Below are 16,880 nucleotides of genomic sequence, written 5' to 3' on the forward strand. Positions count from 1 at the left end.
GAGCAATGCATGCCACTAGTTTCTCCATACAGGAGGCGTCTTGAAGCTGTCATTGCCAACAAAGTCTTTTGTACAAAGTATTGGATAAATTTCAGTAAAATACGTATGTTCAATACTTTTTCCCTGTGCCATTCCACATTATTACAAATAACTTCATTTCTGGACATTTATGGTTTGATTTCTTTGTATGTATGGATCACTTGGGTTGTTCCCGACATCTGGTGAAAATTTCATGTCATTAGCACCTCTAGTAATATATTTACTGAGATAAATGGTGACGTGTTCAATACTTATTTTACCTGCTGTATATGTTGGATTCCTTTAGTGGGGAAATTAGAATGTGATTTACCCTATAAGTATTTCAGTGCAGCTTTGGGACCACTTTGATATAAAAAAAGACTGCAATGCAATTTTTTAAGTTTACTATGTTTCAGAATAATGCCAAGGCCAGCATAAAATATGCGCTGCCAAGAATGACCTTAGTCCGTTTCTTATGGAGGAAAAAACTGGGTCTGCACCTGAGTGTCCCTCACATCTGTACACTTGAGAGTCTTTGCTGTAGTTATGTTGGTGCAGATGTTGACACAGATGTTGGCAACGTTAAAGTGAAATCCACTATTTTTCATCAAGTCRTTCTTTGTAGAAAATGTCTTTTTATTGCTCGTGTTAGAATGTAAATTTTCTCACACTGTGCAACATTTTTTGCCACCTAACCTCTACCTCACTGTGTCACTGACAGCTCTGAAACTGGGGAGGCTGACCTGCAGCTGGACGTGCCAGATTCAGTCACCTCTTGGGTCACGGAGGCTGTTGGCCTGTCTGCGGAGAAGGGACTGGGTTTAGCAGAGAGGACAGAACTACGGACCTTCAAGCCGTTCTTTGTTGACTTTACATTGCCCTACAGCCTAATCAGAGGGGAGCAGACCAAAGTTCCTCTCACTGTCTACAACTACCTGCCTACTTGTTCGGAGGTAAAAACTGTTGTCGCCTTAAAAGCAGCAAAAAGAATTACAAAGCAAATAAAATAAACTTCATCTTATGAGAGACACTTAATGGGGTTTAAACAGGGTTCCTGCAGATCCTTAAAAAGTCTTAAAAGGCATTGAATTCATCAATCTAAAAATAAGGCCTTAATTAGCCTTAAAATATCTTAAATCAATCTTTCAGAAGCCTTAAAAATGTTAACACAGTGTAAATAGGATGATTGTAATTCATCTCAAATATTAAAATAATTGGTAACATTTATTTTTTAAAATATTTATATGCAGACAGTCTCCTTTGACAACACTTCCTGTTACTTAGATGCAAATATCTCAACTGTCCATCTGAGCAATGTGAAATTTGTTTTGTAATATGTTAATAATGTTGTCATTTCAAAAACGTATTAACTGTTCTTACAAATTTTGATGCCACCTTCACTTAAGGTTTCATCTACAGCAACATGGGGTTAAGACCCCACTGTGGGTCCTAAAACTCCACATTTTGGGTTGTTAAACTGACTGCTAAGAATGTTTTTGCTATATTTGCTGAAAAAGCAGTTAGATCTGGATAAAAACAATTGGTCTATTATCAGTTTTTGAATACTTCAACCAAAAATACTTTGATTCATGAGTTTCTGCTACAGTTTTGTTTAATGTTTTTGTCATTTTTGTGTTTATTATGAAATTGGGTCTTAAATTTAATTTCAGTCGGTATTAAAAAGTCTTAAATTGAATTTGCTTTAAATTGTAGGAACCCTGTTAAAGAACAGACAACTATTTGATGTGGTGACTACAGATTAGAGAAGAATGTATGAAAACACATTACCAAATGTGCTGTATAAATCACTGTAACGATCTTTGCGTGTGCATGAGTGTTTAATTCTGCATTAAGCGGACTTGATGTCAGGAAATTGTTAAACAAATGAAGGATTCTTGTGGAAAGTAGTTCGACTCAGGTAGGCCCACAGGGCACAGAGATGCTTGAAATTCCAAAGGAAGGTGGGTAATGTGAGGAATTGATATTAACTCAAAAGTATTTTTTTCAGCACTTAACTTTGAAGAGCCCTCCAAGCTCTGTCCTGGCCCTAACTGGGTCCATCCTGCGCTCCATGCAGATGACATCATAATGTTTGCAGATGAGCCTGTTGCAATGATCTGTGTGCACGCTGCCCTGATGTCATTATTGGTGAATATGCAAACCAGAATAGCCCTTCCTTTGATGTCCACCCAAGCAACATGTGATTTCTATATTTCCTGGTCAGTTATTTATGACTTTATGAAGCGTGCAGATAAAGAACAGTTAAAAGATTCCTTTGCATTACGAAGCCTTGTGGAAATTGGACGATAAGTRCAACTTAATACTTCAGGGAGCCTGAGAAGCATTAGTCAGGCAGCATGGAAAATTTGCCATGTGATTTAAAAATTCTCTCTTCGCTTTCAGCGTTTTTTGTGTGCGAGCACGCAATTCAAAGGAGGCCTAACAAATGTGATGTCATCGCAGGCTGTCGGGGGAGATCAGTAGGCTCTGATTTGTGTTTTCCTCTCTTCTCGTTTCACAGGTTCATGTGAAAGTGTCCGTTCCAAAAGGCGTCAAATTTATTGGCCATCCTGGGAAGCACCATCTTACCAGAAAGAAGTGTGTTGCACCTGGAGAGGCTACTCCTACATCTATTGTGTTGTCTTTCACTGAACTGGGATTGGTTAACATTACAGGTGCCCTAGGAGAGCAATCACATAAAGTCTATCAGTTTGTACAAAAATGTTGTAATTTCTTCATCTATAATCATTTGTGTAAGTGTGGAGACATTGCCGTAGAAGTGACATGTTAACAAACAGCCTTTGCTGTTACAAAACCGTACCTGAAATCATCAAGCATGTAGAAGAAATTGAATTCTTTGAATTCATTCGGACGTTGAACTTTTCAGTGTGACGCCTTACTTAAAAGTCAAGTCCTTGACTCAGAGGATCTCTGATGGACAACGAGCTGAGTCCTGTGTAATCTGGTCCCCCACCCAGGTTACTAGTCCCCTCCTGAGCACATGTGAAAACAAAGCAGGCCAGCAGTGGGGGAGTAACCAGAGCTGAGCTGTGACACTCGGTGGCATGTTGATGAGTTTGCAGGTCACTGGCGGTCGATGGGCCCCCCATGACCCCATTCATAGTTCCCTGGCCCCTTGTGTTTCCTTCTGACTACACACGCATAAAGAGACTCCTCTGGCACTGTGCCACATTACCAATGTGCTCCTCATAAAGTGAACTGGGTGTCCCTCTGCAGTCATGTTTACTCTATCTAATGAATGTCAGTGTCAACAAATAATTAGGGATATGGCCTCCTCTGGGTATTACAAGGTTTAATTTGACCTTACAGATACTTTAAGAAATACTGAAATACTTTTTGATGCATGTCCCTTAACACGTTAGAATATAGATCTTGGATTTAAATCTCAACATAGCTCTGAGTCTGCCCTATTAAAAGTACATTATGTCATCACCATGTCTATTGATGCAAAGTGTTCTGTTGTTCGGTGCTGCTGGACCTTACACTTTTTTGATACCTTGAACTATGATGTCCTCCTGTCTTGTCATTATGTTGTAATATTTGGTTTAGCATTTAAATGAGTCATCTCTTATTTGACAAGCAGAACTTTTTCTATTGGATAATGCTTCTCTTTCTTGTGTTGTACCACAGGGCTCCATTCTTGGTCCTCATCTTTTCTCCCTGCACATGCTACCCTTAGGATCACTTATGGCCAGGCACCATTTTAATCACTTTTACCCACAATTTAAATGAAGGAAAGAGAGCGTATCATTTTTGGTGATGAAGCTCTTTGTAACTTTGGTGGTCTAACATACAATTTTAGCCCTAACCCTATTCTGAAATTAACTAAACAATTAGACTCTGTAAGTCAAGGTTAGTGTCAGACAATTGCATTTTTAATATAAGGTTAAGCCTGGGCCGAAAGGCAACCTAACATGCATGTTTTTGGTCAATGGGAGGAAGCCAGAGTATCCAGAGAAAGCCATGTGATCGAACTCAGTACCTTCTTGCTGTGAGGCATCAGTGCTAACCACTGGGCTGTTGTGCTGCCCGTCATGCAGCATGCACAGAGAGAAAAGGTGAGGACCAAGAAAGGAGCTGTGTAGCACACCACTCTTTACTTTGGGATCTCCCAATCCTCTCTCAGCCATCTTCAACTTGTCCAACACACTTCGGTCCATCTTTTAGCTGACACATCCAGACATGAGCACATCAGCTCTGTTTTATTCTCTTTGTACGAGGTGGCATTTTCATGTCTGCAGACTGGACCAGACGATTGGCCAGGGAGCCATGTCATTGGATGAGTCATGGCAGCTGCCATTTTTATCTATGATTTTCTACAGCCACACCAATTTGCTTTTATCCAAATTCGTTTTGTAACTACATTTGACTAGCCATAGACTGAACACCAGGCATACTGTGTTCTTGATGTCCTCCATTGTTTGGTGATGTCAAAAAATGATGTCAGAGAAATGTTGAGCAGCTGAGGTGCACTCACTTCCTGTTGGCACAGCTACAGCTGCCCGAGGGAGGCACATTCCCTCCTGATTAGCTGTCAAGAGTCTTGGTGCTTCCTCAGCCCAGTTCTCTTTCTTCCATTATTGCTATTTTCAATTTTAAGATACTGTATGTAGGTGTATGATAAATAAATACAATTAGAAATCCTTTTTTTTATTAAGGCACCCAGTATCTTGCAGTGACACTGACACGTCAAGATATCATATGATGAAAGAATGGAAAGAATGAGAACTGATTGTATTTTGTTTAACTTTGACAGCCCGTGCCATTGCCTACAATGCACCAAGCTGTTGTTCAGATGGACTCCTGACAGGCAAAATAGCAAATTATGTGGATGAACGGAAGATCTCAACCGGCCTGGATTATGTCCGCAGAACTGTCTTGGTGGAGGTAAAAAGATATTTACCATTGTCATTTATAGGAAAGATTTTTATATGTTTATATATCCATTAAGAACAGCACAAAATTTTGTGTATGATATCATCATGCACAATATCCCTGTTACAAAAGGACTACCGTATATTCTAAGTGCGATACATTCTTGCTCTGCACACCAATAAAATATTTAGACAATCTAATGGACCTGTAATGTAACTTTTAATACTATATAGGTTTTGTGCTTTGTGCTTGATCTTTTTCTCTCTCCCATGCTTCACTTGCAGCCAGAGGGGCTTCCCAGAGAATACACATACAGTGTTTTCTTCTGTCCTAATGGTTAGTGCAAATATGTTTCCGTTACCATATCTCTCTGTAGTTTTTCAAAATCCAATAGGGCATTAGAATTTTAGTAATGTGTCTTAATCTAGTCTTAATGTGTTCATAATGGTGTATTATGTAAACTAAACATAAGTGCATTTTGTGTTTCCATCTTTAGAGAGGATCCACATTTCCACTCCTAATAAGTACGAGTATCAGTATGTCAAAAAACCAGCCAAGATGGACCACTTTGAGGTGGCAGTGAAGACGCACAACAATGCTCATTTTGCCCTCTCAGCTAGTCCCCATGACAGCACAGGGATGCTTGAGATTGTATTAGGTGGCAGGCAGAACACACGCTCTTGGATTTCCTTGGGGAAAATGGGCGATCCTCTGGTCAGTGTCTCCACACCCGGTATTCTGTCGTGGGATGAGTTTCGCAGTTTCTGGATCAGCTGGAAGGGAGGGATGATACAGGTGAGATAATTGGGAAAATACCGGTTTATGTAGTACAAAACCCCTTTGCCTTGTTCAGTTGATGAGTTTATGCTCCAATATGCATAGACAGGCCACAGGATCTGTGTGTCAGGAGAACTTGTTCCACCAATCCATCCAAGGAATCAATTATAAACCTACAAATTTCAATCTTTTTATCTTCTTAGGTAACAATAGTATTATAGGGTTGACTAATTATGTGATTCTGTTGTCAATATTCTCAGGTTATATGAGGTTAAATGTTGTACCTTAGGTTTGTACCTGCAATCGTATTGCCATCACCAAATTATAGAAGAGAGATGTATYAGAAGGCAACTGTACCTCATGTTTTCTTGTGGAAATAATTCATGATCAAGGTTTTTTAATTAAAATGTCATCAGAGTAGTAGTTACTAAATAATGTAATGGCCTGTTTTGCAGATGGGCCATGGTGTATATCCATCCAATGAATCTATCATTCTGCAGTGGGCAGGCCAATTCCCTGGACAGGTTTGACTCTTTCATGGTATGACATACATAATGCATCATCCAAATTTAAAGAAAAAATTTTAAATGCTCTTTTTTTGTCTATTCAGGTGCAACACATTGGCTTTTCAACAGGGTGGGGCTCAGTTGGAGAGTTTAAGATCTGGAGGAAGGAAGACTCTGATGATGACCACAATGAGGCCTTCACACTGGGGGTCCCCCACAATATGGTGCCAGGATCAGAAAGGGCCACTGCATTTATGATCGGTATACTACAATATCTCTATTATCATGTTCACAGAACATTGGCCTCATCAAGAAGCAAGATTATTTGGCTGTGTAAATACTTAGTATGTCATTGTGTGTAACAGGGGATGTTATGGGACCAACTCTGAATAACCTGGATAAGCTGTTGAGGCTGCCCTTTGGGTGTGGTGAACAAAACATGATTCACTTCGCTCCGAATGTCTTTGTTTTGAAGTACTTGCAGAAGACCAGACAACTGACCCCAGAAGTTGAAAATGAAGCAACTGATTATCTGATTCAAGGTAAAGAAATGGAAACCAATCGTTTGTTATTCTTGCAGTTTCAATTGAGCATGTTGTGTCACCTTTTTATACTGGCTTAAAAATGAACTGCCTGTTTAATCTTTTGCCAAGAATTTGTGTTGATGGTCAGAGTCAGGTTCTGATAAACCTGATTCTGATTGACGCTGGGAGATTTAGACTTCTGCTAAAAGTCCTATCTAGCAAATCCCAAAGATTCTCAATGGGTTCAGGTCTGGAGTCTCGTGCTCCAGTGCTGAACCACTCCTCAGGTTCAAATTTAACAGTTTTAACCTGATGAATCCTGGTATTATCATCTTGGAACAAGTCTGTGCCATCTGAGAAGAGAAAATCCATTGATGGAATATCCTGGTCATTGAGTATTTTCAGATAGCAAGTTTGTTGCTGAACCTAGACTAGGCCAACTGTCCCCAGAGGTTTGTGCAGTAGGCACTAGGAATAATGGGTGCATCATTTCAGCTGCCTCTCTTTTCTCACCCTGATTTTCCCATCACTATAGAACAGGGTCAATCTGGACCCATCAGACCACATGACCTTCTTCCTTGCACAGTTCTTAACCTGATTCTAGCAGTTTTAGCAATCTCCTCAGATATTTTCTCTGCCTAATGCCAATAAATTGACCGTTCTGAAAGAGATTGTCTTTTCCATGACCACAGGATGTGCCTTTCAATATGGTTGTTTAACAAATGAGAAGCTGCTCACTGCATCATTTAGAGTTAAATAACTTGTTGCCAGCTGAAAGATAATTGCCCATGCTAWAATTATTCAATGGGAGGCTCTTAAACATTTGCTCAGTTAAATCCAGGTGGTGACCCTGTTTTGGGCTGGGCACCTTAGGCATTTTTGCATGGCTTGGTCCACCCCAGCTCCAGTCAGCCTGACCTTACTCTACTCCAGCCCTGGTTGTGTTTGGGTTGATCAGAGAGGCATCTTGATGTGGGCGGGATCATAATATTAAACATATGTGATCTTATTTCATTTTTTTGCTACAAAACAATAATGGACTACATGAAACTCAAAGGAAAGGTACAAAATATTGAACCGGACCATCCAGCAGTATGATGCTTAGGACGAGAGAACAGGATGACAGAGGACGATAAGCTAATGGTAGCTTGCTACAGTTGATGTGTAGTTAAACTCGTGTGAAAAAAGCATTATAATAGCTGCAAAAGATTCACATAAATTTACTCTCATCTATGTGATGTATCCCCCAGTCAGTGAACCAATCAATGAGCAACACTTTCTGATGTTAAAGCAGGAYGAGTAGCCCCACCTGATTGGATCCACAGCTTCTGAAGTTCCAGAAATCGGGGTGGACCTGGGCCATAAGGGCTAATGCAAAAACACAGAACTTGGGTTTAAACCCAGGCGGTGCAGTTAAAAATGTCTTTTTGGGTATATACAGAAAAAATAAATTAATTTAAAAAATGTATATACAGTATATATATATATATATATATATATATATATATATATATATATATATATAAGTCTGTTCTGACCAATGTTTTTGCCCTCTCTGTTCTTATCATTCAGGCTACCAGAGACAATTAACCTACAAGCGTCAGGACGGATCTTACAGTGCTTTTGGTGAAAGGGATTCCTCCGGCAGTATGTGGTGAGTCACGGTACATGTGATTCATATGTGCACAGTTCATAAGATATGTTTAGTTCATCAGCTTTAACTGGCAACATAAGCAGTTGACGAGCAGAAAAGTTTTTCTTAAAATGTTATTTTACTATGGTTTAATGAATCTATTCCTGTTACAATTTTACAATAGTGTTTATTTTGTTTTTAAGCAGGCAGCCTTCACATTTCCAAAATGATAAAACAGAAATATTCTCTCGCAGCGGGAAGTTCCTCTGCTTGTATTTTAACAGCCCGTTCACAATGTGCATTCCTTCAGTTGATTTATGARCTGAGGTGGGTATTATGATCTTTACTAGAGCTAACACTGTGAAACAGCAGGTTAAATAAACGACACAGAGTCATAAACAGACTGCGTGATTGGATCCTGAGGCAAGCAAAAAGTCTAGATTTATTTGCAGTTTTGCTGGGTTCATATCCCAGCAACACAGTTTAGCTACACAGCTTTTGACCCCACAAACAAACTCTTTTGGAGACGGTTGTCTGGAGCCACTTCACCAAATGCATCCCTATCGTTTTCTGACATTTCTCGGAATATGGAGGTGGTGCATGTCTCCTAATGACCCACTAACTTGTCGTAATTGGTGACATAAAACTATCTTGGGAAGCGTGGATCTTCTTGACAGCTATGATGGGATATAAGGATGCAATACGCTATACTTAGGCGTTTTTATTTGGTGCTCAAGGCAACAAGAATGGCACAACACACAGAGTGGACCGTCAGTAAACCGGCACCAGACACTTCATGAATCAATCAGTGACATACTTACATCCAAAACAAGCCCAGGTTTTGTTTTAGTTTCAGACTTCATGTGTAGAGCAGTGCTTTAATTGCTTTCCTAAAACCAGATGTAATGATGTGTTAATGTTTCCCAGCATGTAAAACATATTGCAGTAAAAACTGATTGGGATTTAGTAATCCGAACAACAGCTGGCAGTATTAGGTTGGTGTACAGTAATATGCTGTTACGTTTCAGAACAAGGACAGAATGACTTTAAAACTAAATCTACAGGAATATCTTGAGGTCATCAAGGCAGGTAATACATTTGGAAGACAATAGGTGACCCCTAACAACATGCCTGTTGCAAAAGTCTCTTGTTTGTTTTTGCCATTTAATTCAGATGTAATTATAAAAATAGCTATAGACATTTTCCATACCTTAATGAATCTGTGTGAAATGCAAAATATGGACTAGCTGTGTTTTGTGTTTTTACTATTGACTGTTTTATTCCCTGCAGAATGACAAATAGCAGCTATAGACATACTTTTTTTAGATTAAACTCCAAGCTCAAAAATGAAACAAAAAACATATTTTTTCCCTAACAATAGGGGCTTCAAGTATGTAAAGTGAGCACAAATAAAACCTGTTTYGCATTACAAGACAACTAAAAAGGTTCAGGGTCATCTTAAAAGTTCTGCTGTCCTACCAAGGTGGTTTTCTGTGTTGGATTTCTACCCCAGCAATCTGATTTCTTCAAAAGGCAACAGAGGATGGCTCAAGCAAATCCTGGTTTTATAAAAGTCTTTGTTCTCATATAAAAACAATTCTTTATATAGAGCCTCCTTTGATCATAAGTAGAAATATAATTTGAGGTCATATAATTAGCTGTGTGAAGCTGACACCCCACCCACGTCAAAAAATCCATCAAATAGTCAGAATCCTTAGTGCTCCGTTTGTGCAGGTTTGTGCCGTTAAAAGTGTCGTTTGTGCAGTTTTGGTTTCCGAGATATTCAATATTATATTTTTTGGTCATGTAGAGTTCACCATCACCCCATATCGCTCCAAAAACAAACCAAAGTGGGCTAGGTCGTTAGTGCTCCGTTTGTGCAGGTTTGTGCAGTAAAAACTGTCGTTTGTGCAGCTTTTGTTTTGGAGATATTAGCAGTTATAATTTCGGCCGATGACGTCACCATTTCGGAGGTTGCTGGGGGGACGATGATGTCATCGCGTTAAAGTAAAAACTTGTAATATCTCAAAAACTATAACARCACAAACGSTCATTTTAACTGCACAAACCTGCACAAACAAAGCACTAACCAATCCGCTTACTTGTTTGGATTTTTTTGTTTGGGTGGGGTGTCAGCTTCACACAGCTCATATAATTATGTTTCCTTTGTTTAGGAAACTGCACACGTGGATTCACAAACACATTGGTATCTGTGGGCAGCAGGTGTTGTGCTTAGTTTTATTTACAGTGCGGATGGAGAAACAGGTGGAAGAGAGACACCAGGAATAAGTTGACGGTTTAGAGAAAGACTGTCTATAAATTACAAAATGAAGCTTTAATATTTAACATCAACAAATTTGTTTTTGTTTTCTTCTAAATTAGATCAGACATTCACATTTTTTTAATGTCCCTCCAACAGGGGTGTAAATCACCAGCTTTATCATGATACAAACTTGTATGTGTACAGAAAATGGATGGATGGATGGATGGATGATAAGATGTTTCTCGATATTACAAAGTCAGTCATGATATGGTTTCGATTCACTTTGATTGTGATTGATCTGACGCAATATCATTTGCCCATCTAAGACAAATATTGTGTTAGATGATGATCCACATCGGGCATATGATGATAAAATGGATCAATGTTTTTGTTTTACTTTGATGTAATTTAATCATTAATAATTTAATTGATATACATGTATCAATGTGTATTGATGCATTGTTAAACCCTACCCACCAACATGTAGTTTAGAAAAATTCACAAAAACAGTTTTACGACCAAACAAGCGGACCAACGGACTTTCCTGGTGTGAATACACCCTAAGAATTTAAAACCAGTGGCACATAATGCGTTAAAACATTTAACACAGGGAGGGGCGCCACATGAGCATTACGGTGGCCCTCAAAGGGTTAGCTGTAATGACTAAACACAAAATGTCACGGTCCTCCTCTTATTGCTAAATTTGAGCACAACTAGCAAACAATAACTGAGCTTTATGTGGTATTTCCTGCATAGAAACAGCATTTTAGCACATCCTCTTATAAACACTTAAAGGTACAGAATACAGAAATACTATTAAAAGCAAGAGTTTTACTCACTGTTGACTTGTGGTGAGTGGCTGCCATCTTKAATTCTGGACCCTCCCAGTTTCCAACAGGAAATTCACAATGGAGTGGCGTTCCAGTTTAAATTTACGAGTAGTACAACTGGGCCGCCCTAAAAGTAGCCAGAGAAAAGGCAGTGAAACGATGATTTTACACACGCTGGCTACTGACTACTTTTGAACCCTGTGAACTTTCATTTAGGGATGCTGTCATTTTGCGTGTACAATAATCAACATGCATGATGGGAGGGTACTTTGTCAATGCTGCCTTTAAAGTAGTATACTCTTCTTTTAAGACATTAATATATCTTTAAAGCTTTTGCTTACCAAATAAAATGCTGTGGTGGGCTACATTTGGCCTGTGGGCCTTGAGTTTGACACATGTGTTTCAACATGTTTGTGGTCACAGTGTAGTCCCAAGAGAGGAATAATTCAGGTTACAATCAGATTATGATTTCATGTACAACAAGCTCCAATAAGAAACTACAGCATCATTGCTAACGTCAACACTATTTTTTTTCTTTAGCACATACAAACAACAGAAGTTAACCAAAGTGCTTTAAAGTTCAGTCAAAGAAAAAAGTAAGCCAACAATAAAAGCAGAGAAATATAAGACATATTAAAAGGACAAGTGAAGTTAAAATAAAACACAAAAACACACCATAAACCCATCAGCTTTAATTGGTGACCTGTTTGTGTACTCCATTTCCATCTCGTTTTTCCTCCTTCTCGGTAAACAACTTACCTCATGCAATAAGTCATTGGTGCTCAGGGGTGCCGTCACTGAGCAAGTATTGGCCAAAGACAGCAGCTTTCAGCCACTACTGGGAGGTCTGTTGTTTATGGAAGATTGTCTGTTTATTAGCTCAGCCGTGTACCCAGGGCTGACCCGCGCCTTTCTCCATTGCTCCCCTGATTCTTCTCCACCTCGGCCCACTAAAACAAAATTGTGGCTCATAAACTTTCAGTTGGGCTCCGAGGCCAGCCAGATTCTCAGACCTTCAAGTCCGGCGATTCGTGCTTGCATAAGTTGAGGAATGTTTCAGGGGAATCTTTGACTCACAACCAGAAACATTCTCGATCAGCCCATGTGCGCGTTCACATTCTCAGGAGCACAGCTGCCGCATCTTGTTGTACTGATCAAACTGTGCCGCACCCAGCTGCTCCCCTCCTCATTCCTTTCTTTATTTCATCAAATCATCCATACATACCAGTCCTCTGATTACATACTGGAAGTGTGTGACATGTTGAATAATTTCCCCGGGACTTTCTAAAGGAGATGTCTCATAAGTCCTGTGAAGTGTGGCAGCATGCCTGTTTTCAGGTGTTTCCCAGCACACGAAGATCTCTTTCCATTTTTTATCCACTTCTCCACTGTCATCTGTCTTTCCTTTAGGTTGACAGCATTTGTGCTGAAGTCCTTTGCTCAGTCTCGTGCTTTTATCTTTATTGACCCCGAAGAGCTTCGTGCAGCAAAGTCCTGGCTCATCAGACATCAGAGAGATGAGGGCTTCTTTCCTGCTATGGGACGCATCCTGAACAAAGACCTGCAGGTAGGTCTGTGTTTGGATGAATATGGAAGAAAGCACTTCGGCTTTCAGTGAAAGTAAAAGAGGCAGAAATTCAGAAGTCAGGTCAATTGCTGTACTAATAATTTGCATAACGTTATACAGACAWTTTTTTTCAAATGCATTTAATAGTTGTTTGGATATAATGATGTCAAGAAACCTGACTTATTCTTTTCTCCTCAGACTTGTGACAGAAGGATTTTTTTCAGTATTGTCAAAGTAAATTAGAAAATGTATCTTATTTTTCTTTTGCTTTTTGCAATTCCAGTTTTGCCTCTTCTATGCAGCACTTTGGGTTGTCTTTATTTAAAAAGTGCAATATGAAGAAAAAAAAACAATTTAAGTCAGGGTTGTCATTCTCCTTTTCACCACATGACCATGGTGGTCCTCAAAGGGCCACATGTAATTAACTTTGTTTCATGTTTAACTTTGAATAAATACGAATCATCACGTTCCTCATCTCACTGCTACATCTGAGCACTGCTAACAAACAATAACTGAGCTCTACATGGTATTTCCTGCATAGAAACAGCATTTTAACACGTCCTCTTATAAACACTGAAAGGTAATACATGTATGACTGACTAAATGTGAAATAAAAAATACAGAAATACGATTAAAAGTAAAAGTAAGAGAGTTTTACTCACTCTTGAATTGCGGTGACATCTTGAATTCTGAACTCTCCCATATCCCAACAAGTAATTCTCACTGGAGGGGCATTCCAGTTTAAATTTACAACTTGTAAATGGAAAATTCCCACTTCCCAGTACAACTCTGCCGCAAGAAAAATAGCCGACCAAATCCGACGTGTAAAATCTCCATTTTACTGCATTTTTACAGTGAGAAGTGGGCTACATTTGAGCCCTGTGCACCTTCTCTTTGGGATGGGATGTCGTGCCTTTGCAGATAAAATAATCAACGTTAATTAGGGGAGATGTAGTTTATGGTCAGTGCTGGCTTGGCGGGCCACGTTTGGCCCACGGGCCTTGAGTTTGACACGGGGGTTAAGTAGACCAAGTATAATGAAGCAGTTATGTTTAGCCAGCCACCAAACAGAGTGTTGATGTTCTGCTGACAAGTCTCACTGCTGGAGAGTAACTAACACTCCAGCAGTGAGGGATTCCATGCAAATACAGTATGTAACTTTTATTGGTTTTATTTCATTTCAATAATATTTTTGGATTTTGTCTGTAGGGAGGTATCCACGGGAAGATTTCTCTGACAGCTTATGTCGTCGCAGCTCTTTTGGAGACGGGGATAACCACAGAGGTAAGAAATCCAATACCATGACCTGACTGAGCGTACTTTTCAGTTTGCGGTCACCTATCAGAGAGAAATGTTTCATGCTGGATTAGTTTCTCAGAACAAGCTCTAAATGAACATAAAAGGGGAGTTGAATTCACCATTTTTACCAAATTTACTGGTGTGGATTTTATTTTTTTTAGTGTTTAGTCAGCTTGAGTGTTTGCTGATAGAGTTGTAAACTGACTAAGTACAAATACTTTGTTACTGCACTTAAGTAGAATTTTTGGGTATCTGTACTTTACTTGAGTAATTCTTTTTGAGCCTACTTTTTACTTCTACTTCTTACATTTTCACACAGTTATCTGTACTTTCTACTCCTTACATTTTTAAAAAAAAAAGCAAGAAGTAGAAAGTCGTTACTTCTATTTCATTTTTGCTTGTTTTCATTCCAGCTTGTTATTGTAAAAAATAAATACTATCCATACAGATTATGCCTAGATAGAGTGAATTTAATTGTGGTTAAATGAGAAGTATAAATATATAAAATTCTGATACTGTATTAGTTTGTACACAAACAAATCATGTCCCACTCCAGCAGGACATAATCATTAAAATAAAAGGACTGTACTTAAGAAGTTTTTGTATTTTATTAATTATGTTATTTAATTTGGTCGCAGCCCTCAGATAGATTTTTATTTTAGAAAAAATTTGGTCAGCCTTGATATATGTATATAAGCTGAAACAGTACATCCTAAATTTAACATAGAATAATTATTTTTAATACAACAGTCATTTCTGCATTTTTTTGGGGAGGTCACCTCTTAATAAATGTCATTACAGAAAATCTATCTGCTCATTTTAAATCAAAACTTTTACTTTTAATACTTAAGTACAAAAAATATCAGATACTTTAAGACTTTTACTCAAGTAGTATTGCTAAATGAGACTTTAACTTTTACCAAAGTAATTTTTTGGTAAGATATTTGTACTTTTAATCACTTTGTGGTACTTTATACAAMATTGGATATACTCCAATACTCATAGCCCAGCCTAGCAGTCCTGAGTCTTGTACAGGCGTATCGCTGCATTCCTGTTGTTGTAAAGATGGATGTGCTGGCAGTCTGCCCACGCAGATTTCTTATGCTCCATTGCTCTTAATGTAATGTCTAATCACGACTGAACTACTTCAAAACATTCAGGCTGACATGCAGAGGCAGTTTAGACCCATCAAAGAATCCTTCCTTGGATTTCTCATTTCAGCTCCTTCAGCTGAATAGTTAAATGTAATTTATTTAAGTTCTTTTTATTACCTTGTATATATTTTCAAAAGCCAGGCATTCAAAATTTAAAAAGGAGTGGTTGCATAAAAGGGATAGTGTTGTAAAAATGTAAAAACCACTAAACTAAATGCTTTTGTCTCCACTCACTACTTGCCCCTAAATTTTATTCCTCTCCCTGGCCCTTTTCCCTACATTCATCTCCCCATTTTTGCTCCACCTATCCCAAAAAGGGTATTCTTCTGAAAATGAGCCCTTTTAGCACAGATAAAAATGAAAAGGTGTTCTTCACTTCAAAGCCGTACCTTCATCTCCCTTCCAATTTCACTTAATTAAAAGATGACTGCTGCAATTGCAGTGAGTAACTCTCGAGGCCTCTCATTTTGTGGATAAGAGGGAAGGTCACATCTGCATGAGATGAAAGTCAATTTGCAACATTTTTTTTAATGAACGAAATTAATGTTTATTCAACCAAAGTTAGACCAAAAGTATTGTTGTCCAGTTATAGGAGGAGGCCTCTGAACAGCCAAATAAGAGGATGATTATCATAATGTGTGCATTTAAGTACGTCAAAGGTTACAGTTTGTAAAAAGTGAGGAATGCAAAAATATATTTTCTGTATTTCTTATTGTTCTTATTTGTTAAACAAGTTTAAAGTTGTTGACTGTGGTAAACAAGAAATGCCTAAATGTATCCTGGTATTCAGATTCTGAAATATCTCTCTTTAAAATACTTTATCTACCAAACATTTGAAGCTGAAATTGCCAAATATTAATTGCTTCTTCATCTTTTTTTGGGCTGTCCCATTTTGTACAGGAAGAGAAGGTAGCAATGGCCAAAGCCAAGGATTTTTTGGAAAGCAATGCATACACTGCCAATGATCCCTACACCACTGCTCTGTCTGCGTACGCCTTGGCTTTGCTTCGCAGCCCTTTTGCCCCGCTGGCTTTGCGCCGCCTCAACCACATGGCCATCACTCAAGGTATTATAGCATTCCGTTTCACCTACGCAACAGACAAGGTGTTAGACTGCCACAACAAAACAAAACAAAAAAAGAGTAAAAAAAGTGCCTGATTTATAGTCCATAAGATGTAACACAATGTGTCTATTTGGTGCAATTACATGACTGATGTTGCATATTTTTCTACTTACACGGTTCCCATGGGTCCTTGAAATCCTTAAAAGTTTGTGAATTTGAAAAAATTATTTCAAGGCCCTGGAAAGTTTGTGAAAACTGCAAAAGATTACACTTGTCCTTGAAAGTCCTTGAATGTTTTTGGTGGATTGAAGTACTCTTTACACAACTGATTTTCAGCATCTATAATAAAT

At 38.6% G+C, this 16,880-nt stretch overlaps 1 protein-coding gene across 1 annotated transcript in view; it reads left to right on the forward strand.

Moving 5' to 3' along the window:
• The window catches only part of cpamd8 (C3 and PZP like alpha-2-macroglobulin domain containing 8), a gene marked incomplete at both ends in the record, with an annotated part of 52,911 nt that overhangs the window by 18,124 nt on the left and 17,907 nt on the right, over positions 1-16,880 (forward strand). The window contains 12 exon segments of the mRNA XM_014025778.1: positions 740-971; positions 2,540-2,693; positions 4,796-4,926; positions 5,199-5,250; positions 5,411-5,709; positions 6,147-6,215; positions 6,302-6,458; positions 6,563-6,739; positions 8,294-8,375; positions 12,858-13,014; positions 14,224-14,298; positions 16,368-16,533. Coding sequence (XP_013881232.1) covers positions 740-971; positions 2,540-2,693; positions 4,796-4,926; positions 5,199-5,250; positions 5,411-5,709; positions 6,147-6,215; positions 6,302-6,458; positions 6,563-6,739; positions 8,294-8,375; positions 12,858-13,014; positions 14,224-14,298; positions 16,368-16,533 — 1,751 coding nt within the window.

Source organism: Austrofundulus limnaeus, unplaced genomic scaffold (assembly GCF_001266775.1).
Source record: "Austrofundulus limnaeus strain Quisiro unplaced genomic scaffold, Austrofundulus_limnaeus-1.0 Scaffold498, whole genome shotgun sequence".
Taxonomy (NCBI): Eukaryota; Metazoa; Chordata; class Actinopteri; order Cyprinodontiformes; family Rivulidae; genus Austrofundulus; species Austrofundulus limnaeus.